This window comes from Centruroides vittatus, unplaced genomic scaffold (assembly GCF_030686945.1).
Source record: "Centruroides vittatus isolate TY-2023 unplaced genomic scaffold, ASM3068694v2 contig_361, whole genome shotgun sequence".
Classification (NCBI taxonomy): domain Eukaryota; kingdom Metazoa; phylum Arthropoda; class Arachnida; order Scorpiones; family Buthidae; genus Centruroides; species Centruroides vittatus.
In genome coordinates, this window is record NW_027122185.1 from 2,037,525 (window position 1) to 2,065,228 (window position 27,704).

The following is a 27,704-nucleotide window of genomic DNA, read 5'->3' on the forward strand; positions in this document are numbered from 1 at the left end:
GAATATGGCTAGATTGGTTCCAGAGATTGGTGGGCCAAATCTCCCAAACCAATGGTTCAATTTTACTAAAAATTTCTAGAAATATTTCTACGTAATACACAAACTTTCCTGCAAAATTTCAGAAATTTTCGACAAAAGGCACAGAAGTTATTAAGCTCCAAAGTGGGTGCCCTCCATACACATACCCATCCATACATACAGAAAAACCTCAACTTTTTTGCATTAAGTTGCCATAATTTAAAAATATCTGTATATATATATATATATGTTTTCATTTATATATAAATAATCAGTAATTTAGTACTTTTATAGGTTAAAGTTTACTAAAAAATAAGTTATCAACACAAAAAAAGTTATAATAAATAAACTTTAAGAGGAAAAAAACAAAAATCTTTATTGATGACACGACTGGTAAGAAAATATAGCATTTCACATCAGATTATAAACTCTTCGTTTTGACAGACTATAAACAGAGAAAGAGATCAGATATCAAAAATCATTCATCAAAAACTGTCTAGAAAATACAACTTTCAATTCCAAATAGAACAGTATGACAAATTTATCTCAAATTTAGTTTCGTGGAAGGAAATATATACGAATTTTTAGAAAGATAGAACAATATTTGTAGACAAGACAATGCATTATAACTAGCGAGATAGCAGAATATTGGATAGATACTACACTGCATAGGTAGTTGTTACGTAAACAACTTATAATCCATTAAATATAAATATTACACTTTAAAGGTGTTCCTTACGTCATTATCATCTAAAGTTTAAAGATGTGAACGAGTTTATTATATTTATTTATTTTCCTCTGTAAAACCTGTAGCTAAAATCAATATATTTTCACCTAGAAAAGAACTTATAGAATTAACTACTGTATAAGAGAAATATATTTAATTATACAATTGAAAGATAAATCAAGATTATTTTTTTTTAATGTAATAAGAAGAAACCACTTACGAAGTTCACCTCTGTGTGGTAACGGTCCTTTAGGATTAGAAAATGATTAATGATTGATATACAATTCAACAAAGATGGCGTAGAAGTGTATTAAACGTTACAAAATTAAAGTTTCAAAGTCTTTTTATGTCGAGTAGGAGCATTGTGTAAATATTTTTAAATTTATAATTAAACTTTATGCGTACGACGATTAATCTTTTCCGACTATTTAATGATTTAAAACTATAAATGCGTGATTATTGTATCAAACAGTCACGATTTCCTAAATCATTTTAATGCATTTTAAACATTTGAAGGAGAATAGATTGCTTTTTTTTAATGATCTTTTCGAATGATTATTTGAATATAATATTTAATTTTAATTTATTATAATAATATTAGTGTTACTATTATTTATTGGGCTGCAATTTTCAAATTGTCGCCCGTTTGCGTGTCTGTCCCTCTGTCCTTCTTTTATCTCGAGAAAGGAGTTTGATAGATGAAAATCGAGACCAGATATAGAAAGATTAGGAACCGGAAGTCACGTGATTTCAATTCAGAATTTCGTTCCCCCCTCAAAAATTAGAAAAAGAGACAAAACTTCAAGCAAATTAATATATGAAATAAAACATAGTTATTTGAAAATTATTAAAAGTTAAAAATGTAGTTTAAAATTGATTTTATATTTGTATTTTTTCTATTGATCCTACACTTCTATGACATTTATTATCGCCTAATTAAATAAATCCTCACTAACCGTTCGGCTTAATCGAATCTTTCCATCCCATAAGTTACTTCTAACTTAAAAGTTCTTTATCTCAGTAATGCTCCCCGGTGTTGTGAAGACACGTTTCTGATATTTACGACTATTGATTATAAAATCTTTATATATATATATATTAGAATTTTTTACTCTTATCAATTATTATTAAAAAGATTAAAATGGATAAAGTAGCGTGGATAAAATTTGCCTTCTGTCTGTCTGTAGGTATGTATGTACTGTATACATTACATTATCGTAAGCTATCTTATTTAATTTCCATTTATACGAGTAGTAGTTATTATTATTATTATTTTTGTTACTGTCTACATATATACATCGACGTATATTTGCTAAATTATTTGCATAATTAATCGTGCCAGCAATTTACTTGAATAGTAAATGAATTCTTAGAATTTCTACTGAAATTGTTGCACATTATCGAAATTAATTCCGCCCACGGAAAATACTTAATAACAAATCTTATCTCGTATACAATATTAAATATCTGGATAGATATAATTGCTTTAGATCGATAATGGTAACAACTATTTCAATTTAGTTTTTAAATAATAAATTATAGCAATTTATTTCCATTTCTAAATAAAATTATTCCTGTTTCAACTCTTAATAATGGCTTAAGTTTTCTGTCCTTTTAAATAGATTTAAATTTGTTTTAAATAATAAATTATAGTTGAATTAATACGAAGAATTGTTTTTTATGTAGTTGTTATCGCACTTGATTAAATTGATCATTACGTAGTTGCAGGCTTATATATAACCTGTTATCCACCACACTTCAAATGTATCTGATTAGCCAGTGTTATATAGAAGAGAATGGTTGAAGTAGACTAATTAACACGGAATCTAAACTTTTCCTATTAAACACGTTTAGATTTCCAGTTGGAATGACAGCTGGAGAAACAGCTGCTGTCAGAGTTAATAGCAAGTTAACTAAAAGGATAGATATTTTTATCAAGGAAAACGTTTTTTTTTTACGTTATTTATACTGTAAATAATCATATCAAAATACAATATAATTCAATTTAGTATTTCTATTTGTAAAATACGAATTTGCTCCGTATTTTACGTTTTAATAACCTTACATTCTACAATATAATAAGGCTCTCTGCGGTTGACTACGATAAATGAGTAACAACAAACGTTCTTCCTACGTTGGGGTTTTTCTTAAATATTAACACCAATTAGGAAAAAACCCCAACGTAGAAGGAAACCCCCCCCATCAAAAAAGCAGAAAATCTCGCTACAAAGCCCCGAACTCATTCCCTCAACTAGAAAAAGTTCAATTAAAGTGCCTGTTAGGTAAAATAAACCAAAAAATAACTGGGGACATAGAAGAAATTAAGAATTGAAAGTAATAATCGATACCTGGAAAAGTGTACGAGACTTTACGAGCATGTATAATATAAATAATTTTCAATATTTTATCATATTTAAATATTAATTTTCTAATATATCCATGAGGTACGAGTATCTGTATAATAATAAAAAATATTCCATTAATATTCCTATTTTTCCCCTTCCTCTCTGTGTTTAATTGCCGGACACCATGCTACTTCTATATCAACATTCAATAACTCAAACTTTCATTATTAACAGGTTTCTTTTCGACGTTTTATAAATCACACGCGAGCTATGATAACGAGTATCGATAATAACATTAAGTCAAACCCATATTTATATCTCTAACGATCATTTGTCAATAGTGTGATCAACTATTCAACTCGTATTCGTTAATCTAACGGTGACACATATAGTGTGATTGGGTATTACATTACTCATAAGGCGATATACTAGAGTAATGCATTGAAGGCACTTTAATGTATTTACAGTAACAATTATAGTGTCACTCATAACGTCAAAACCTCATAACATCATCAAAATTAGCTACCATTTCCATTATAAATAATGGAAATTACAAATTATATATTTATTTAATGTCACAAATCGAACACCTACCATGTATTAATTATGGTTTTTTTTGTATATAAAATCGATTTAGGATGAAATTCGATAGTATTTTCAATTGTTTCCTTTATTCTTTACTGTTTAAATAAGTAAATAAATAGATTTTTGTTACATTATTCATATACGTGACTCGTGTTATCTTCATTGACGTCACATTTTACTGGTTTAACGTCATGGCTGTCATTTGAACCTTATTAAAAATGAAACGAAAAGCATCGTGAAATTTTTATTATTATAAGAAAATAAGCATAAATGATTTAAATTTTTGTATAAATTTTATAAACACAAGAAAGTCGAGACTTGGAGTTAAAACTCTTCTATATTTAATGATAAAAACCAAAAAATTTTGCCTTTTTCACCTTTTATCTAATTTAAAATATATGATCTCGATCTTAAATTAGTAGTGTTTTGCCCCTGTACATCATACTTTACCTGATAGCAACAGTCGTTTGTCTCCGTCGTGGAGAAAATTTTTGAATTAACGTCACTTCCGATAAAAATCCGGAACTTCGTATATAGTTAATTGGGGCCTCCTGTCACTAATATTTCCATATCTGCTCTTGTTTTTCGTTTATCGAACACCGTTTTCGAGAGGAAGGAAGGACAGACAACGGTATGAATTTATACGTCTACGGTAAATTGTAAAAGTAATAATTTTTAGATATTGTTTATAAATTTATTATAAAATAATTTAGTAAATAATATAATTTAATATTACATATATCGTGTGTAAACCTTGCATGATCTGTGGTTGAAAATAATTGATATTTGTGTTATTACAAGAATTTTATTCATAATCTTACATTGTTAAACATAAATTGCTAGAGGTAGGTAGAAAGTATGAATTGTAGTCTTCTTCTTGCATTGTTTGCAAGAAGATTATTACAATTCATAACGTTTGAATCACATAATTTATAGGTTAAGTTAGGTATACTTTATTGGAACATCTAAGGTAAATTGCAGATTGAAAAGTTCTTTTATGACATAAGAGAGGTTCGTTGTTCGATCTATAAAAGGCTCGAAACCTACGTAACGATAACTTTCAGGATACAACTGGGGAACATTTACTTGGACGATATCAAAAGAATTTCTCTTTTGTTGAAAGAAAAATAAATTGCTTCAAAAATGGGCAAACCTTTATATTAGAAAGAAGTTGTAATAATGCTCTACAATTCAAACAACTAAGATAGAACATACAACAACTCTTCTATTAGTTTTTCTGTTCATAAAGAATTTAATGTAAATATCTCTTGAGTGCTCGAAAATGGGAAACTTGTAGACATTTACCTTTATTATATTAGAACTATCTCTTGAATAAAATAACAGGAAAAAAAAACAAGTTTAACAGAAGAAAGTAAAGCAAAATTTTGACATAATTTAATCAAATTGTTTAGCACTCAAGCGATGTAATGGAAAGGAAATCAAATGTTTGCTCATGAGAAAATATTAAGTCAAGTGTCTTAAGAAGAAGAAAAAATTTTGAAGACAATTTTCTTATTTTTAATTATTTTATAGACCTTATATTTATTTAAAAAATATAAATAAATATTTATTTTATTTATTAAATATATTTGCTTCCATCTTTATAATTCTTCTTTAAGAATTCAATTAATCTTTTGTTTCATTTACAGAAAATAAACCTTTATTTCTTAAATTTAATAATAATAATAAACTCAATTTTTAATATATTATAATTTAAGCCCGAAAAAATATAATTTATTTTAAATGAAAGTTTTAAAAAACAATTTTTAATGTAATAAAATATTAAAACAAAGTTTATATTCTGTAAATTAAACAAAAGATAAATCGAATTCATGAAGATGAATGATGAAAGATTAAGAGGAGAATGTTGACGGGTGAGGATGAAGATTCTTGTTTAAGAGGGAAGAAAACACGAAACTCATTAATCAGTTCTTTGAACGTATCGCTACGTGTTAAAGATGATAAATTATAAAAGTGCCCATAAGAATTTTTCGAAATTCTTACAAATTGATTGAAAGAAATGAAAGTAAATTATTAAACTATGTTCCTTTTTCAAGCATGATTAACTTATTTTATTAAAAATATCAAATAAGAATTACTCGTAATTACATACTGTTAAGTTAGGGGGGAAATGACTCTTTTTGATTTTCATATTCACGTGAAATATTCTTTTGGAAGAGAAGAAGATATTTTATATACCGAATATACTGAGATTTTTTAAAATCGATTTTATATATAACAGCAGGAATTTTAAATAAATATTCGTTCCAAATTGATTTTTACGAATATGCGTATTGTAGAATATTATTTGGAAAATATATAAAGAAAAATATATGATAGAAGTGATAAAGAAAACACATATAATTGGTTTTTAAACCAGGGTTTAAAAATGAATTTATAATCAAATATCGTGTTACTTTGAACGAGCAATTTAAGCTGCGATTTATAATCATATTTTTAATTTACTTAATTTAAAATATACGCCTTGAGTTTAGTAGTGTCTTGTCCCCGTACATCTGGCCTTTCTTATTAACAATATAGTCATGCCGGTCATCTATCTAACTCTGTATATGGAAACATTTTCGAGTTGAAATAACGTGACTTCTGGTTTGTATTGGAAGTTTATGTATAGTTAATCAGGGCTTCTTATCCTTGAGCTTTCTATTTCTGCTGTCGTTTTTTATTTATTTAACACTGTTCTCGAGATTAAAGGACAGACAAACGGACAAGCAGACAACAATTGGAATTTATAATTGTACCCCAATTAAAGAGGTATATTTTATGCTTTCGAACACGCAAAAACAGTAATTTTACTTCGAATTACATTGGTTTCTCACTAAACAATCTGATTTAATTATGTCAAAATCTTGTTTTACTTCTTTCAATTGAATTTTTCTTTTACTTTCGAACGTAAAGTTGGAATATATCCTGTCCTTAATTTTCTCTTAATATTTATGCCTACTTGGGCCTTGTATTATAGACTTATTGGGCTGCAATTTTCAAATTGAAGTCGTCTGTCTGCCTGTCTGTCCTTCATTAGTCTCGAGAACGAAGTTATATAGTAGTGACTGTAATACAAAGCCCAAGTAAATTCCTAAATCTTTTTCTATTTAAATAAATCAATGCTTTTATGGGAAATGAAATTCCTTCGGGAATCGAGTATGAAAATTTGCAATAAAATTCGAAGGTTAGTAGTTATTTTTGAATTTAAAACTTCATATATCCAATCACTTGAAAGGATGATTTTAAACTCTTAGGTATTTTTAGTGTCTTCTCTCATCTAAAAGTAATTCCTATCTCATAACAATAATCTTTTTCGTCGATTGAAACGAAATAAAAAAGTTCCATTCGTCAATTGATTCTCTTCCGATGCTAAAATTGAAAGTTTTGTGGACATAACGAAAGCAAATTCAATCGAAAACACGAAGTAATTTTCAAAATAATGGAATAATTTACCGATGAAAAGTAATTGCTTCCTTTAGTTTCATACTCCTATTTTATGCGAAAATAATAATTTATTTATTAAATAATTTTTATAAAATAACAGGGGATAATTTCATCAATTATTGATTGATGGGAAAATACTCATTTGCGACATCGTTGAACAAAATTACTATAATTCGTCGTAACGATTAATGCCGTATAAAAAGTATTATCAAAACACGCAATTTATACCTTAATTATGTTATAAAAAAGTTATAATTACCATAGAATAAAGAAAAGAAAATTTAAACTTGATAAAGCCGAAATCAGGATCGGATTTAGATATCAACTAAACGTGCTAGGGCCTTTCCACCTCTAATGGCCTTTTCTGTAAAGGCCTTTCTTGTATAAGCTCTCTCTCTCTCTCTTCTAGAGCATAAAAATACAAGAAAATACTTTGTTTATTTTTTATTACGTTTAATTTGAAAAGGATTTAGCCATTAAAATTTCTTTTTTTAAATTTTTTTCGAAGTAATAACAATGACAACGTAGATCTTCGTCATTTTAACTTGTGAAAAGTGGATTAACTCGTAGCTTTTTTAAGCTTTAGTTAAGTTTTTAATTGGATTAGCTAAATAATTCTAGGTATTAGATTCTAGTACTTTTATTTTCATATACTCTTTCTAGCATGGACGAATTTAAAAAAGTAGAGAAAATATATATATATATATATGTTCTCAGTTTATAACTTTTCTTAAAGCTTTCAAAGTTTTTTATTTTATTTTTCAAAATTGAAAAATAAAGAAATGACACGTCAACTTCGCAATAAACGTTCTCTTGACACTTAATAAAACGTGTCATTTAAGTAAAACAGAGTCGAAAAAAGTATTAAAAAAAAGAATTTTAAAAATTCTTAATAATGTTTCTTATAGATTTTTAAAATAGAATACTTTATACTTATTTTATAAATTAAACTATAGTACTTGTATATGAAGTAAATATCAAGTTAGTACTAATATTTTATATTTAGACCTACTCACTTTATATATTAAAAATTCAAAGACACTTTTCACGGAAAATAAAGATTGTTTTATAAAATGTTTCCATAAATATATTCCGAATTTATTAATTTCTTCAATAATTATTTTCATTTTTAATCGAGTATGAAACTTATGCAAACATAAAATAGCAATTTTTGGGGGGTGGAGTTGCTCTTCTTACAATTATTGAAAGATTAAATAAAAATACGGCAGAGAATCGATTATCCGGAATTTCGTATTATCCAGTCGTAGGTATTTTCTTCTCTTTCTCTCTCTCTCTCTCTCTTCCTTTTTAATGTATGACATTTTAAAAAATGTCATTGATTGAAAACCTGTCCAGTTTATTACCGCGTGCAGGCATCAAGCAGTGATATATTCTCCCCTTTCTAAAAATCTTACTCTATAAGGAAATTCTCTACCGCGAAATCACACGTTTACCACACGTGGATACGGTTGGAAATAAATAAATGAAGACTTTTATTTTATTAGTCTGCATTACCATCTATTATATATATTTCCTTACGATCTGAATTTTTTGTAATGTTTCCATGAAGGCCAGTTAATCGAGATTTTTACTTTATGTTCTTTCATTAATATACCGGCAATTCAATTATTTCATGTAACATTACGGTTAATGTTACCTATGGTTCCAAAATGGCGGCTCGTCTCCGATTCCGGCAAATAGAAGAAAGGAAACAGTGGGGTCGCAAGTTCTAACCTAACCTAACCTATTCTAATAATTTTGTTGGTAATAATTATGGTAATTTATTAGAATAGGTTAGGTTACGTTAGGTTAGAACATGCGTCCCCACTGTTTCCTTTCTTCTATTTGCTGGAATCAGAGACGAGCTGCCATTTTGGAACCATAAGTAACATTAACCATTACAAAATAACTATGCTTTATGATTATTTAATAGTTATTTAAATAGTATTTTCACTTTATTTACGTTTGTGAGTCATATAGTTTAATGTTTTAAAAAGGTCATACAGAATATTCAAGAAATATTGCAATATAACATGAATTTTTAATACGGAGTGGCCTAAAATATTAATTTATAAACAGCTACATGTTATAATATCGTGTGGCTGTTCTTTAAATAATCATAATATATATGTGTGTATTAGTTGATCCACTGTGTATTAGTTGATTCACTGTGTATTAAACTGGCATATTATTATTTCTTATATATTTTACTTAACTGCAACTGATGGACTATTTAATATTGAATGCCCACCGATCGGAAGTCTACTGATAAATTGTTAATTAAAAAGTTTTCGAATATAAAAAGTTTTTTTAGAATATTTTACAACCCAACTTTTTCTATTCTTATTAGGTATTCTGCTTCTATAATTAGACATCAATAAATATTATTTTAAAGTATGTTGCAGTACTTGGATTTAATTTTTGTTGATAGAAAAGAAACATTACCAGACTCTTTCCAAATTTTTTTTAACTAGAAAATTATATCGCTAGACTTTTTTTCCTCTCGAAGCATTCAACATTGATAAAGAAGTGGATGTTGAAGAGTAAATGCGATAAACATTCTATACTATAGGCAACATCAGATTTCTTCACTCTTTCCCATAAACATTCGTTTCTTTCCTAATAAATTTTCTAGAAAAACCTGCACAGAAAGAGTTTACAGAGTTTGGAAAATAAATAAATAAGTATATAAAAAAATATATATAATACGCTTTTAGTGTAAACAAATAATATAAAATATTTTCGTTGCAAGAAAATTTTTTAGAAAAATTTAAAAATAGAAATATTTACATCGAATTTTCTTTTACTTTACATAACTTTTGAGTTCGTGTTTTGAAATTCAATAAAATATTACCACATTTTATCAAAATTTAATTCTGTAAATTAGAAAATCCAGAAACGGATTGCATTACTTTCAAAGCAAAAAATTTAAAACTGTGTTGTGCCATTTGTTATATTTTATTTTTAAAATGTTTTTAATTATTATAAAATGGCAAAAAAAGCTTAATTTTCAGGGTGTTTTATAATTAAAAAAAAATTGTAAATGTTAATAACGAGTAAAATAGTCATTAAGTCCGACCCCCTCGATCTCCCCACTCCCTCGACCAAAATTTAATAGGATTAATGTCCCTTAAAAATACAAATCACTTCGCAAAATTTCAGAAATTTTCGACAAAAGACACATGGAATATGAAGTTTCAAAATGGGTGAACAAAATCCTGCCCCCCCACACACACTAACATTCGTACATAGAGAAAAACCCCAACTTTTCAGCATTTCTGGTCGTTTCTAGGTGCCTCGAGTCCAAAAATGTAAGCATCTTGGAGGGGTGGTAACTTTTTACCGCTCGCCATACGTTTCCTTTGTTATATATAACATCCAGAAAAGTAAAATGAGACATATAACAGCTGTAAAATTTTGAAAATTTGAAGTTTAACATATAATTTTCAGGCTATAGGCACTTATTTAAATAGATTTTTAAACTTCTGTTCGAAATACCATGTAAAAATACCAGTTTACATTTGAATCAAATAATGTGTTTACAATATAAGAATTTATATTGAAAATTTCTGAAGGATGAAGCTGTAAATCCGTTAAAAAGCAAAAAACAAAGTGAATGCAAGATTTAGAAACTATAGCAATCGAAAATAGCCAAGCATAATTTTACCATTCTTCGCTCTTACGGCAGATATAAATTTTATAATTTAAAGGTATAAAATGCCGTATTTTTGTAAGCTATCTCTATATAATATTACACGAAGAATATATATATATATATATATATATATATTAGTGTATTAAAAATACATTTAAAACTGTTTTCAATAATGTAACCTACCCTTCCTTAATCTCGATAACGGAGTCAGATATATGAAAGTCTAGACCCTCCTGCCATAAGCTTTCCATATCTGGATTAACTAGACCCTCGTTAACTATTTACGTTATTTTAATTCATAATTTTCTCCTGTACCGAGTTAACTAGATGGCCGGCATGACTCCGTTGTTAACAGGAAAAGTATGATTTACAGGGGCAAGACACTACTAAAATTGAGGGCATTGTGACGATGTGACAATAAATAATTGCTCGTTGGCTTCTGGATAATCGTCGTTAAGCGAACCGTTAAGCGTCATAAGACAGTTAAAGGTCGACTTTTTCAGGAACTGCATTTCCAGCAACGTGATTTATTTGAAATTACGTTGCTGGAAATGCAGTTCCTGAAAAACGTGAGAGAGACTCGAATGCTTTTACTTTATATTATACTTATTTATTGTAAATAGATAAATCTTCTTCTAAAATACAATATAGGTTCTTTATTATTTATATTTGATAATGTTGAAGGAATATTGCTCTGATTTAGATTCCAGCACAAGAAATTCAAAGATATTTTTTTATATTAAAATATTCTCGAAAGAATATTCTGAAGTCGGTATTCTACGCTTACGATTTTAAATAAATAAATATATTAATACATGCAAAACAAAGATTACAGATTTAAATTTTCATTTACTTAAATAGGTTATTTTAACAAGACTTTTTTGAATTTTATTTGCTTGTTTTAATATCGAATTAGCATATTTATTTAAACGTCTAATCATCAGATTAGTCATTAAGCATTAACATTATCTCATTTAAACTATAAAACAATAAGTTAATTAACATATGTATGTTTTTATTATTATTGTAGTTCATAATCACTCAATACCTGTTTACATAATAATTCAATAAACGTAAATTACGAAGAGGATGACATCAAAGCATTTGGGTGAGGTGTCCAGATTTTATGGAAATTATTATATTTAACTGAGAGATTAACTACGAAAAATTTGCAGCAGATAGATTAATGAGTTTAGGACTGTATGAAGTACAGACAGACAAACACTCTATTTTATATATGTAACAGTTTTTCAAATACAGTTTAAGACATGATTTAATGTAATTTTTATTATCTGCATAATTATGCATGTCAGCAAAATTGTCCTTTTGCACTAGAATAGAAGAGATTTATTCTGATTTTAAGTTTTCTTTATCTCCGAATACTTTTCGATTTATCAGATTACAGTTGTCTTTTTATGTCGAAAATAACATTTTGTACAGAACTTAATTATACTCTTGAATTTAAAAACTTAAACTCGTAAAGAGATTAAAGTAATTTACCTTAAATATCAAAGGATACGAAATGACTTAGATAATAAAAGGTATTAGACAGAGATTAATTTTCAAATTTTCCTATAAAAAATTAGTACTTATTTTGAAAATTTAATTTACTTATTTTATTAAAATTACAATTTTAAAATTTACAGAATAAACAATAAAATTTAGCCAATAGAATACAGTAGAACTTGTGCCAAAACAAAAAATATTCTATAGGATGAGGTTCCGGTTACACAGGTTTTACTGTATTTATCTAATATAATAATGTAGAAGAAAGATTTATAACCTTATAACTGGGGTATTTATATCGTAGTATATAGTTAATCGGGGTCTCCACTTTCTAAGCTTTCCATATCTGGTCTAGATTTTAGTAATGTCTTGCCCCTGTACATCATATTTCTCCTGATAACAACCGAGTCATGCCCATCATCTAATTTCATTTTCAAGATTAACGAAGGGCAGAGAAACAGACAAATGAGAGTGGGAATGTATTATTGGGTTGCAATAATAGTTTTTAAGGTAGAATTTTATAGAATTAATCTGAATAAAATACATTCTTATATATCATATTAATTAATTAATTTAATTATACAAACAAATCTGATCAAAAGGCAATGTTCAAAACAATAGTTTTAGTGTGATTTTCCTTTGCACCTAAATACCCGAAACTAGATATTTCGATAAATATAAATTTATGTGAGATATTTCAAAATAGTATTTATTTATATTTTAATTCATTTCGAAGATTTAATTGATTAAATTTCAAAAACAAACTTCAATTGCTAGTCTACATCCAGAAAACACTTGTATATTTTTAAAAGAATATCTTAAAAATAATTTTTAATCTTTAATTAAATTTCGATATGTAGTTTGACGAACGAAATGTTATTCTTTTGAAATAGAATAAATTTAATGTAGAATGAATTTCTTTTCTACAACGGTAAGACCGAAAAGAAAAGGATTTCAATTAATTTTTTTACAATAAAGTTCTTCATAATAGTTGAAGAACAACTTTGAAGGGCTTTAGAAAAAATATTCTTAATTAAGTTCGAAATGAAATTATCATTAGTTGAATTTATTTCATATTATTCATTTGAAATTATCCATCTGTTCTATCAAGGTGAAATCTGTAATGTTCTTAAAGTCATTGACCATTGCAGGAGCTGTAAACTGATGCGACGTTCTTCTAGCCATTGTCTTACCTTACAATTCGACGTCATATCCAATATTATTAATATTTTTAGTCAGATTATTTTATAAAAACACCCTGAAACGAATCATTACAGCAGATAAAACATAGATTTTGTATTATCCAGTTTTCAACTTAATAAACTTCTTATCATTATTTTATAATAAATTGATTTTTTTAGCTCATAAAACCGAAAATGGGACGTTTTCTTCTTATTTTCTATGTTATCTCACGCCATTTCTCTCATATTTATCGCTTCCCATTTTAAAAAAATTCGCCTTAGACGAATATAAAAATAGTTCTATTAAATTTATTTATTTTTTTCAAATTTTTGTCAGTTTTAAACAATAAAATAGAAAAAAATTTATGGTCTTAAACGGGATTTATTCCATTCCTAGATGACAAATATGATTATAAAAATATCATTAATTATGTAAAATAAGTTTATTACAAGCATTTTTGTATAATAAAATTTTTATTATTTCTAAAAGAATAAATAAAAAACGGATTTTATATGTATAGAGGGTGGCTCAAAGTCAGTTAAACGAAATATATGGTTTGATTACTTTAAAAAGTATTAAAATCCATTTTATAATAGAGGGGATTTTTTTTCTCGACGTCTTAAAATATTCATTTTAAATATATATATTTAATTTAATTGGCATTACAAATAAATGAAAGAAGCGCTAAAGGGAAAAATAAATCAAAATTAATTATCTCAAGACGTCAATCGATTTTCTAATTATTAAAATTGAAAAATTAAATAAATTCAAGACAGATTTCACTTTAAAATTGCGAAAAGATAAAGAAGGAAACTTAATTTCCTGATAATTATTGAAATAAAGTATGTTTAATAGTAATAGTAATACAGAAGTCAATTAAATGTTATAATATAAATTTATAATAGTAAAAGTATTATAATATCTATTGAAATTTATAAATTAAATATTATAAATTAAACTATAATTAAATCAGTTAACAACTGTAAAGCCTAAAACAGTTAATAGATGACCAGCACGACTCTACTGTCATAGGAAAAGTATGATTTACAGGGGCAAGCCAGTACTAATTTGAGGTGGAGAGCATATATATTTTAAATTAAATAAATTAAAAATATAATTTAAAAAATTTATGCTTGGTATTGTGATCCCCTAGTATTATATATATATATATATATATCAGTTTAATAGTGCAAATAATTTTAATATTTACAGACTTTTTTAATTCGTTTTACTTATTTTATGTATGTATTTTTATAATAAAAACGAGCAATTTGAGACAAATGAAAGTGATTTTTATTATTGATAAAGGTCACTTTATTTATTCTAATGCTGTTATTCCAACAAACTTTAACCCGAATATTTAGTTTTAAATGTCAAATGATGATAAGTTAAAAAAAACATAAATATTAAGATAATCTTCTGATTTCATCTTTGCCCGATCAGCCGACTTAATTCTAATTTATTGATTTAAAGATCAATCAAAAACTCTTATCTACGAACAACATTCTTTTAATAATATGCAAAGAAGTAAATTAATTTTTTTTTATAAGTAAACTTTCTTCGAAATTTTTAATATCGAAAAATTAAAATCTGATTTTAATATAAATTCTACTTTAATATATTCTTAATTTTTCAAAAAAAAATCTGGAATAATTTAACTTTTACTATCCCTGCTGTTATATATAACACAGGGAAAGTATGGCGATGGGTCAAAAAATGACCCCCTCTCCGAAGATTTTTACATTTTGGACTCGGGATGGTTTTGTTTATCCACTTTAAAGCTTAATAACTCCTATGTATTTTGTCGAAAATTTCTGATATTTTTCACGGAAGTTTGTGTATTAGGAACATTGATGCTATTAAATTTTGGTGGTTAAAAGTCGAGGAAATAGGAAAATACAAGTGCGGGTCACTTGCCATATATCGAGTGAGGTCGGACTTGATAAAGATTTTCCTCCTTATTAGCATTTACAATTTTTTTTAAATATATAAAACTCATCTCTAGCCTCAAAATTAAGCTTTTGGCTATTTTATAATAATTAATAATATATAAAATATTTGTATAACATGGCGACACACGTAATTTTAACTTTTTCCCGAGAAAGTTACGCAACTCGACGCAGATTTATATATATATATATATTTTTTTATCTTAAATTTTTTACATCATGTTTAGATTTTACATTATTTAAACGAAGTTAAATTTACTTATAACAATTTAATTTTTATTTTTATTGACTTGTTTACATCACCCTTGCATTTTTTTCTGGTATATTCTATAATGAAAACAAGTAAAAATAGAATATTTGAAAAAAGGTATGAAAGCTAAAAATCACATTTGATAAAATTGCAGTTCAATAATAGGTACATCATAACGGGTGATAGAATTTTCTGGTGAACAGTTTCTTTACCATTTTATTTCTTTCAACTCGAGAAGTGGAATGTGTTCACTCAACTTTAAATTCCGTTCAGGCGTGATATGATTAGGAATTTCACCTTTCGATCACATAAAATATCTTGTCTTTTTTTTAAATAGATATAAATGAAAATGAACTTATATTTTATATCATAATTATTTATATTTTCAGTAAAATATGGCGATCAGATGGTATCCTTATCTCCTGGTTTTCTTTTTAACTTTAATAATCACAATAATAGCGGCACCCTCTTCTGATACAACAAAAGATGATAATGATAATAGTGTATCGGAATCTCCAGATGTGAAAGGTAAGCAGATTTTTCAGCTTCTTTTCTTCTTTCGAGTAATTTTCCCCCCTTTTATATTGTGAATTTTATTATTATTATTATTTCAGATAAAAGATCTCAAGAAGAAATTATGTTCGGAAACCAACAGAATAAACCAGCTAATTTAATGGATGATATTATATCATACGAACAGAAAAAGGATGAAGAACCCATTTTTACTCCTGCTGTAAATAATGCGTCAGAAATACAGAAAGGTACGCTTGTATATTATTTTATATATATAAAAATTTAGACTTGTATATCATTAATAATTTAATATATTCTCTTGTAAATATAATTTATTTAACGTAGCAGGAAACGAAAAGCATTGTGTGTGTGTTTATATGTATATAAGCTTATAAATTTTGTATATTTTCAATATAGAAGTTACTTTTCGTCTTATTTTTTTATTATTTTCCTTTATAGTTACTATATAATGTACTAAAAGGTTATAAATTTAATATTATATAGATTTAAATGTATATTTTTGATTTAGTGAGTGACAAAATTTATGTAAAATCCACATGCAACTTTAATAATCACCCTGTATAAAAACAATTGTATTTTTTTTAATATGAAGGACTTAAAATTAAACCTTAATTTAGTAAAATATTAAAGTTGTTGTTATTTTTTTTAAAAGTAAGAATTAATTTTAAATATAAGAGATTATCTCATAAAAGCTACTTCCATAATTCTGTAATATTCATAAAATATGAAGTGCTGTTTGCATGATAATGGAAATATTGATTTAAATATTATACGAGAAAAGGCATTTATCTTTTTCAAAAATATTTCTTTATTTAATGAAACTAGAGTTTAAGATCATGCAGCGATAAAACATTATAAGATTATATTCAATAGCAAATATCTTTCCTTCCAGCTGAGAGTGAAAGTAAAGAATCTGAAAATGAACAGTCTTCCAAGGTTTTACCGTCGCAGAATACACCCGAAACTAGACGATATGATTATTTAGATTATGTGGACGATAATAGCGAACAAAGATACTCTGATAATGAATATGGAATAGGACCCAATCAACAAAATGAAGGACAGGGTGACGTTATGGAACCTTCTTTGTATTCGATGCGTAAGTATTGTTTGCTTCGCTTTTAACGAAATTAAATTTATCCAATGCTTAATTAACACGAAAACAGTTTATAAAAATAGAAAAAAAAATTGCCGAGATTTTATGGTATTTATTAATATAAAAAAAATTTAAAAATGCCGAGTACACGGAGTTACTTATTGTAGTTTTTATTTATCTTTACTGTGATGAATTTTTGAATATTTTAGAAAATATTTAAATATTTAAAAAAAAAATAAATTTTTTTTTGTTTTCTTTTCAATTTAAAATATGAAATGCATAAATTACTGTAGTAAAAGGGTTTTTTTTCTGTAATTTTCTGAAATTAAGTAACGTAGCTCTAAGCTAGACATTAAATGGAGCGGAATAAAATCATCTGTATGCATCTGTCAGTACAATCTAAAAATCATTTCACTCCAACTGATGTACAAAAATGTAGCGAGTTATAGAAATCATTTTTATTTTCTCCAAAAATTTGGTATATTTAATTGATACCTCAAAAAGTGCAAACGTTAATCGTTTAATTTATACAAATTCCAAAATTTTACGTGTTAATTACACGCATATCGTATAATTTTAATTTATTAATTGTCTATAATTGGGTGGAATTTGTGATATAAGAGATCGTCGAATAATGGAACAGACGTGAAATTACTTTGTCCCTTCATCAATGATGAGGAGTAAGAAACAAAATCCAAATTACATTCTACCGGTAAAGATTTGGTTGCAAACCTGGACTCTTCACCGCAGTAGAAAGACCCTTACTACATAATCATCATACAAAAAAGTATTGTTTTCGTAGAAAAATCAATATAGAGCTTTCCATTGAAATATTCTTTTAGGATGCCCCGAATTCGATTTTTTTGATTTTGACTTGATGTCTATGTTTTTATATAAGCTTTATATCAATAATATATATAATATACGCTTATATAAAACATAATAACGATATTTTTATTTTTAAAGTGATAAAAGTTGAAGATAAGCCAGCATACGATTGTTCCAACGCCCTTTATTGTCGAATAGAAACGTTCAAAGTTGAAACCATAAATAATAAATTATATAACATATATAATTAATATGTTATTATATTAATTTCTTATTTTCACGCAATGATAATTATTTTTAAACATTCAAATAATTAAACGGAAATTAAGCTATTAGTAGCTTTTACTACCAAGTGTTTCACGTCCATGTTTACAACAGACTCCTGCCTGCGTAACCTCCTGCTAACTTGTTAGTTTTTGTTGTTAACACTCACTGCATGCTACTTGTTAGTTTTTTAACAAGTTATTTTTTGACATTTTTCATGTTTTGACGGCATTTAATCGAAATCCGGCTTCATTATTTTTTCAGAGGTATCATCCACTGACTAAAAATTCAATTATAGGCACAATTACTCTTTTATAAAAAAGAAAAATGAATTTTCATCTCCTCTTTTTTTTGTTTAAGAATATTTGCAAATATTTGCAAGAAGGAATGTTTTTTTTATCAAATTTTCTTAGAAATTTGAAAGTGTATGACCCTTTGAGGGTGAGCCCTCGATCTGATACTAAAAAAACACCTACTCCGAATGCTTCTATTTGATTATATTGAATAATTTAATTTACTTTTATTAAACTTTAAAAAATTAATTTTATAAGCTTTATATATATGTGTATCAATGATATTTTTATTTTTAAAATGGCAGAAGAAGTTGGAGATTATCCAGCATACGATTTTTCTAACGCTCTTTATCGCCGTAAAAGAAATCTTCGAAGTCGAGCTTTACCACTCCGTGAACGAAGTTTCCGAAGTAGTTTGAAAGATCTGCTATCTCGAAGAAAGAGATTATCTCGCAGAGCTTTAAGATTAAAGAGGCAAACCAATGTCGATAACCTACTCGCACTTTTAGGACCTATTTCAGAAATGGAAAATGGCGGAAGGTTTGAAAATGGCGGAAGGTTTGAAGATCTTGATGAGGTACAGCACATTTATCCATTTTCAATTTCGAATTTAACATAAAAAAATAAATAAATTCGTAACGTACTGCAATTTTTAATCATATTTTTAATTTATTTAATATACGCTCTCGATTTTAGTAATGTTTGCCCCTGTACATCATACTTTTCCTGATAACAATCGAGTCGTATCTATCAGTTTTCAAATTGCAGCCAAATTAAAACATAATAAGGATGTATCGAATTTAAATGTTTAATATAAAGAAAAATGTTTATGTTTAAAGAAAAATAATTATTTTTGAAATAGGTGCCATCCGGATATGGAATTCTTCCTGTGGATTTAACAGAACAACAAAATTCAGATTATGGTTACAACACTTACGCCGTTCCCGAAACACTGGAAGATTACGAACCATCGAGATTGTTAATGAAAGATGAGGAATTAGACGTGCCCGTATATAGACAACACGATAATGATCAGTCTTGGATGTACAGAAGACAACCCGTGTTTACAGTCGCCCGTCGATCACCGTCATACTTCTACCCGGTTGATTATCGTTTTTTGGCATTTCCAGGACAGAAAAAGAGATCAATTAATCAAGGAAAATGGGGGAAAGTTGTAGAAACACAATCTAATTACAATCCATCCGATGAATTGGCTAGACTCTACGCTTTGGCCAATCTTTTAGCTGAAGCGGAAGAACCCGAATATCGTTATCGGCGATCAGCTTGAGTAAGTTGCTATTTTTCTATTATTTTAAGAGTGTTTAATTTGAAAAATGGTGTTAATTAATCAGTAGTTATCATAATTTCACAAGTTAATGACAATTTTATAATTAAACTAATGCTGCAGCCTATATTTTGCATATTGTACAGCATTGCAGTTTAATCATTATAGATTTTGTATACCTGTACGTGTATTGTACGCATTATCCTCAGTTACGTGAAAAGTTTATTTAAAAATAGATTAAAATTAACGAAGAATGACTTGACTTCTTCTTCAATTGAATAAAGAAATTGGAAGTGACGTTACATGACATCAGATTGAAAAGGTTACGATCTTCTCTCTTCTTCGTCACTATTGTTAATCAATCAAATTTTTCTAAGCAATTAAATATTGTATTTTATATCTAGATAATTATTATGCATCGGTGTTCGAATTAAAAAAGTTCTTGTTAAAATGTTAGAAAAAATGCTCTTATTAACAGTTCATATTTTATACATAAAAAGAAGTTATTAATGATACTGTAATGATCTATGATATAAGGTCTTCACAAATAACTCTGGGATTTCATATACAATTTAATAAATAATACGTTAGAAATTTCGTTTAAATTACGTGATGAAATGAAAGGACATAACTTCAAGTTTTTTCGGCATTTAGTGTGTTTCCATAGGTTTCCACGCAAACGTCCTGCAAACGTCCAATATTCTATCACTTAGCGTGATAGTCGCAGTGGCATCGATTATTCTGGTTATTCTGTCTCGCAGGTGGTCAAAACAGCGTTGCATATACCATGTTCTTTGCATGTGCCTACACAATCGGGACACTCCTTCCAATCAACCTGTTAGGAAACCTGTTGTCTAAAGTCACTCGAGTGTAATTATTACAATGGGGCAGGGTCTTTTGTGTATGGCAGTTACAGAAATCCGTAATTCCAAACTACATTGAGCTAACTACTTTCTTGGACTTCGAGCACAGGAAACTCGGATTCGTTCTACTCTATCTTTTGTGTTGCATAACCTCCTAGGCACTTTCTTTCTACTACTGACAAATAGCCTTATCTGAACACGCTTTGCCCCATATTTACAGTAAAAATTTCGTTGAACAGTAACAACAGATGTAGTTTCGGATAACCAAAACACATACTACTCTTTCTGCCGAACTGTCGTCATCACGATAATGACGCTGTAGTGTCGTCATAGTGTTATTTATTTTTACTCAACGCGACGTATACCACTAATACTTCCGTTTTCTTCATAATATCCACACTAATAATAATTAATTGTAAATAATAGAATACTAAAATTCTATAGTATTCTGTTATAATAATTGAAGACAGGGTCGCTGCATGAAGGTGTGCAGAAGCTCCAACGTTCCTAGTGTTAACACTTGCACCATGTATTTACATAAAATTATAGTATTGCAGTGGCCTTCGTCCAGCAAGGAATAAATTTTTACTAATTAGTATATAATAGCGTTAACAGACGTTCATGCTAACCTAACCGAATTCAAAGAAGTAAGTATTGATGATAGTCAAAAAGTAAGAATTTACGGTATATTTTCACTAAGGGGGGCAAAAAATAGGATTCGCACGCGTGGTGTCTTACACTAAGTATATTCAATCTTGACGGAACTAATCAGTGTCCTTACGATATTAGTAAAATCTTATGTTATATAGAAAACTTCAGCTATATAAAGAAAAACCATATATATATATATATATATATATATACATAAAGGGCATTTTTAAGACGAAACAAGGAGAACATATTTTTCATTTTTATTTAAAAAATGTTCTCCTTTCAACAAGAATTTTTCATCAATTCAGTTTTTTTCAGCTGGTAAGGCCTATAAATAGTTTATTTTTTATTTAAAATTTTTTTTTATCAGTTTTTCTATTATTTTACACTAGTAACTAAAATATTATATATTGTATACTTTTGTTATACAATAAAGCAAAAATTACTTTAGTTCTAAGTTTATTTTTTTTTAATAAAAATAACATCAGACACTAATCTCATTTTAATAAATAAAAAAATAATGATAAATTTCCAATCTTTATGAAAACTTTAAGTAATTTGGTTATAAAATTCGTTATTGATAAATTGATAATCAATAATAATGCTAATTAGATTTCAAATTATAATAGAAAAGGGAACTTTATTTATCATATCAAACTATTGTTTTTTCTTGAGTGTTTTTTATTTTATTGTAAGTGTATGTAATTTTAATATTTTATGAATTGTTGCACCGATGCAAAAAATACAACATAAAAATTTCATGTTGTGATGCATACATAAACGAATTTATTCCAAGGAGAAAGAATTTTTTTTTTTCCTATTTTAACTCGAATATATTATTATTTAAAGTAGAAAGGACAGAAAATTTCGTTCTTTCCAATGTACTGTACAATATAAGTTTTAATACAAAATCTAAAATATATTAAGCTTCCTCCTGTACAGTTATATATATATATATATATATATATATATATGTGTTGTATTTTCGAATTAAATTTTTAAAATTAAATATGAACAACTGAAGCATTTTGCTTCATAAAATTTACTTTAATATATATTTCCATTAAGTATAAGGCCGAAGTTAAATGGCTTTGATTGCTCTCCCAGGATAGGGCTTTATAATTACTGTAATAATAATAAAAATATTTAAGACGTTTCTTATATTTATGTACTTGAAATATAATAAAAATGAAATTAATCGTTAAAATTTTTACTTCAATAATTTTCTTAAAATATTTACGTAATTAATTTTCTTTTTACTATTAAATGATTTAAGAAGTTTTAATTGCCAGTTTGTTTGTTCTTTTAAAATCTCATTAAAATTTTCTTTAATAATTATTTAAATTAATTATAAAAATAGCGCATTTTCATCTGTTTAAGCCATAGATATTGTTGCATTTGCTTATAAATAATTAAAGCAAAATAAAAACATTAATCTTTATGAAACTTTACGATTAATTTAATTAAATTTATTGCCACAAGATTTTTGTGTTTTTATTAAAATATTTTAAAACTTTTTAAAGTAAGTATAAATTAATCTTCTTCTTCTTCTTCTCCTCTCTGGCCCTCATAGTCCTTGCAGGACCTTGGCCTCATCCAGGATTTTCACCCATTCCCCTCTATTTTGAGCCTTCCTTCTCCAGCAGCTCACACCCATCCTTCTCAAATCATCTTCTACATCCTCATCCCATCTTTTTCGTGGTCTCCTTCTCCACCTTCTCTCCTCTGGTCTTTCTCTATACGCTTGAGAGACATTTCTCTCCGGGTCCATTCTTTCCAAATGCCCAATCCATCGAAATCTCCCTCTTTTGATTTCTGTCACAATATCAGAATTTTCATATAAATCTTCAAGTTCTTTATTACTTTTTAAGTATAAAGTATAATAATTTTATTAATTTAAATAAACAATCAAACTTAGTGCCACCATTTGTTTACCTTTGAAACTGGCACTAAATTGAGGATTTTATTATTATGCAGGGCCATCGATATCTTGTAGGGGTCCCGGAATAGAGAGGGCCCTCCCTTTTTTTTTGAACAAATGAAATACATAAAATTTTTCTTTGTTAATAAAAAGCAATCTTAAGGATTTTATTCTTTTTTCTTCTTAGTAAAAATAAGGTTATTTTTATGAGTAGGAACCATTACGGGTCTCTAAATATTTAAAAAAGATAAGGGAGATGGAGAGATAGAAAAATCTCTCCATCTCCCTTATCTTCTTTAAATATGCTGTACTGTTTCTGTAAAATTAATTTTAAAAAATATACAGATAAATAAGCAAAAATAAATATGAAAATGTGAAAAATATTTCTATTTAAAAAAAAAAAAACAAATAAATTTGTCGGTTTACTTTCTTTCCGTTTACATTTATCAAATATCTTTTTGCATTCGAAGCATTATTGATAGAAATATAAAATAGTGTTTTCGAAGGGATAAAATAAACAGTGTCATTTTTAAGAACTTCATGTCAAAAGACGAATACAAGAAATCCTGAAGAAAACTGACATAAATTACATATTGATTGTGACTTATTTGACAGAAACTACTTTACAACTAAATATTTATACGAATATATAACATTTTCCATTTTCTATTTTTATAAATACACGGCTTTTCGCATAAATATCCTTTTCGGTGCCATAGATTTTCCATCTTTGCACCTAAATAGGTTTTTTTTTACATGGTATATAAAAGAATATCCTCCATTTTGACATTCGAATAGTCCTTTCTGTACAGTCAAAATTAAATAAATGTGAGAAATACAATAATTAATTTCATTTCTTTAAATTATCGCTGGATTAGTTTATACCTTTTATATTTAAAGTATATTTTAAAAAATAATATAAAAACTATAAAATTAGGATTACACTTCTAGACATTTTCAGATAACTTTATATATTAATAGCATGACTGGTAAAGTATTTTGGTGGTGTCTTGATCTAATTGTTTATATTTTATGTACGTAAATAGTGAATTAGTATGGTGTTGCTTATCGCAGCTTTTTTTTTCTTTTTTTGCTGGATAAGTTTACAATTTAATATAAAGCTGTAGAGTTTGATTAATATCAATAAATATATCTATTTATATAAACTAGTTAGGGCCTAAGTAACCTTCATTTTCTTGATTATGAAGGAAAAAAGAGAGAAAGAACCATTCGTTCTCAACAATATATTTAATTTCTATTGTACCTTTAATGGTGTCGAATTCTACTAAAATAAACAGAGGAAGAGCTGGAGGGTGAGCATTAAGAGCATATATAATGTAACGTATAGTAACCATTGACGAGACCTCCTTGCACCCATAAGTTGACTCTCAGCATGATTCTGGCATTAACTGAGAGATTAAAATACTTGGAGAGACAAAGAGCTTAGTCATCTTTGGACGAAATATCGACAATAAATAGATATATTTATATAGATATAACGTTTATCAATTTTCAAGTTATTTATATACTGTATTGTTTTTCATTGCTTGCATTGTATAATGTATCGATTTTCGTGTAGGTAGAAAATTTGTCTAAAACCTGCTTTAAATCTAACTTTTAGTCGCTTAATTTTATTTTAAGAAAATAATAAATAGAAGGCATTTTATTATCATCTTACGACATCAAATTTTAAAATATTCCACAAATATAGTTACTCCATATTCATTTATACGATATGTTTACATAACATTATAACTTACTACGGTTTTACGAGTATAAATTCACAAATGAAGTTTTATTATTTATTTTAATTGAAAATAAATATTAAACCAAGACCGCATTATTAATGAATTAAAAATAAACAAATAGAAAATACTTTTCTAATTTCATCTTAGATTATATTTCTCAGTTTGAAAAGGAATTGACACTGAATAATTCTTTAATCTGATTTATACGTCACTCGTCGTACCCTATTGAAGTACAATAACTCATTTATTCTTTTAGATTAAAACTTTTCCTTTCATTTCTATTTTATCGAATGTTTTCAATAAGAGGATCTCTTCTGCTTGCTTCTGAAATATTCAATTGAAATTATTCTATTCAGACTTCGATTCTCAGACAGAAAAACAGTGTTGTTACGCTATATTATACCACATAAATGATCTTCGAGAATACTATTTGTTTATTTATACCATAAAATTAGTGTAAAAGGTTGTTGAAATGATGATAATGGAGTCTCGATATTGATGATAATATTGATGCTTACAATACTGTACTTACAATATTGTAAACTCTGAAGAAATGTCTACAAACCTTAAATATCCGAATTCTCTACAACATTTTCAGTTCCAGAAAGAGCTAGTTCTGGGTGGATTTTTAAATATTACCTACAAAATACAAGTTAGAGCAAACACTAAAGCAAAAAAAAAATTAATATGATTAATTTCATTTACCATTAATAAAATAAATTAAATTCTGCTAAACTTAATTTTCTAATTAGTGAAGAGTTTTAAATTAAAAAAAGAAGAAGAAATCTTTTTAATTTCTCATTAGACTTAATTGATTTAATGTGGCAGAGTCAACAAAACATAAATGATTAAAATTTGCTCTTTTAGTTTATTTATTTTTGGTTAAATTATAATTAAAATTTAAATATATATTATTTAAAAATTCAAAAAAAAAGTTATTTGAAATGAATAATTAAATATTTATTCTTGAATTGTATTCATTCATTGGAAGCAATTATTTATATTAATGCTTCATTTACACGGTTTAAAAGTGCATTTTCATGTAGGAACAATGTGAATTTTTATTTATTGATAAATAAAATTTATTAACCGTTTTTTTTTTTTTCGTTTAATCTAAAAATTTTTTTATTAATTTTAAATTATGTATAATTTTTATCATATCTTTTAAGAAAATAATTTTTTAAAAATAGAAGAAAAATTAATGTGCGAATGGCATTTATTGTACAGAAGACCCCCCTATAACACGGTAGATACGTTCCGTGTTATACGAGTCACTTAATACATGAGCCAATCACAGTCCGTGTGCTGGGCTGTGATTGGCTCATGTATTTAAGTGACTCGTACAACACGGATTCATATAACACGGAACGTATCTACCGTGTTATAGGGGGAGTCTACTGTATTTAAATTAAAAATAATGAGCAATGGTAGTTTTTAGATTGTCTGTACCTAGTCTATACCTTACAATCTTTATAAGCATAGAAATTTTTTAAGTTGTGTAATAATCTAATCATAATTTAAGCATTATTTTATTTATATTTTTCAGATTGAATTATGTAACATATCCTATCATCTCAACTTATAGTGTCTGCAGTTTACTTTATTTGAAGATGATTTTCCCCTTAGACACTCTTCCATGCATTCATCGAATTATTTGAAAATATTGTCAAATGTATGCTTCAATTAAAGTGAATTGTTTTACATTGATATGACGAAATTTTTAATTTGAAAAAAAAAAAATGTCTCAGGCAATATATACATATATAAGCCTATTTCTATAAACACCAATGACTATTTCCAATATATTCTCACTAAAAAAAAAATTTATATAAGAGAAATATTAATATAATTTATCAATTTTCAGATTCTCGAGAGAATTTTCTACCTGGTTTAACATTAAACTTATTAAATATTAATAGATTAGTTAATGTATACAATTAAATATTTAGGGAAAAAAAGATTGATCTTGAGCTTCTTCTAGTCAATGCATCTAATTTATGTAGAATCTAGGCAATTGAATCCAATTATACGATTTGTAAATGTTCAATATGCTGTGTTTAGAATTATAAATTATGATTAAACTAATTTAAATTAAAATCTGAGCTATTTAGAATTATCATTTATTTTATAGTATTGATTTAATGAGATTAATATATAATAAATTTAAAAAGCTTTCGAAATGTTTAAATATAGAAAGCTGAATCTGATATTAGAATAATAATAATTATAATTTATTCTATTAAAATTAGATCTTAATTACGTACATGCAAAATGTTATTAGTATGACGTGAAAATCAATTTTTGTGTGGGAGTGAAATGACACCACATATCATTTCGAGTATTTAAAAATAAAAAAATAAAAATCTGTTGTTAATAATGAAAGGAAAGTATAGTTATTTATAGTATAGAGAGAAATTGTAGTATTTATGTAACATATGTGAAATTTTACATTCGTTTGATTTAGTAGAAATTGTGAATAATAATTGCAAATTTTGTGTTAGATGTGAATTTCATGTAAACAAAAATTTCTCCAAATAAAGACAAGTTTTATGAAAGT

General features: G+C 26.9%; 1 protein-coding gene across 1 annotated transcript in view; it reads left to right on the forward strand.

The window, feature by feature from the left end:
- LOC136975019 (uncharacterized) overlaps positions 1-27,283 on the forward strand; it is a 43,869-nt gene extending 16,586 nt beyond the window's left edge. Inside the window, exons 2-7 of the mRNA XM_067270010.1 lie at positions 16,054-16,192; positions 16,279-16,425; positions 17,091-17,297; positions 18,985-19,256; positions 19,542-19,967; positions 26,694-27,283. Of these exons, the coding sequence (XP_067126111.1) occupies positions 16,060-16,192; positions 16,279-16,425; positions 17,091-17,297; positions 18,985-19,256; positions 19,542-19,967 (1,185 nt within the window). The 5' untranslated portion in view covers positions 16,054-16,059 and the 3' untranslated portion in view covers positions 26,694-27,283. The remainder of the gene's footprint in view (positions 1-16,053; positions 16,193-16,278; positions 16,426-17,090; positions 17,298-18,984; positions 19,257-19,541; positions 19,968-26,693) is intronic.
- Positions 27,284-27,704: the final 421 nt, after the last annotated feature.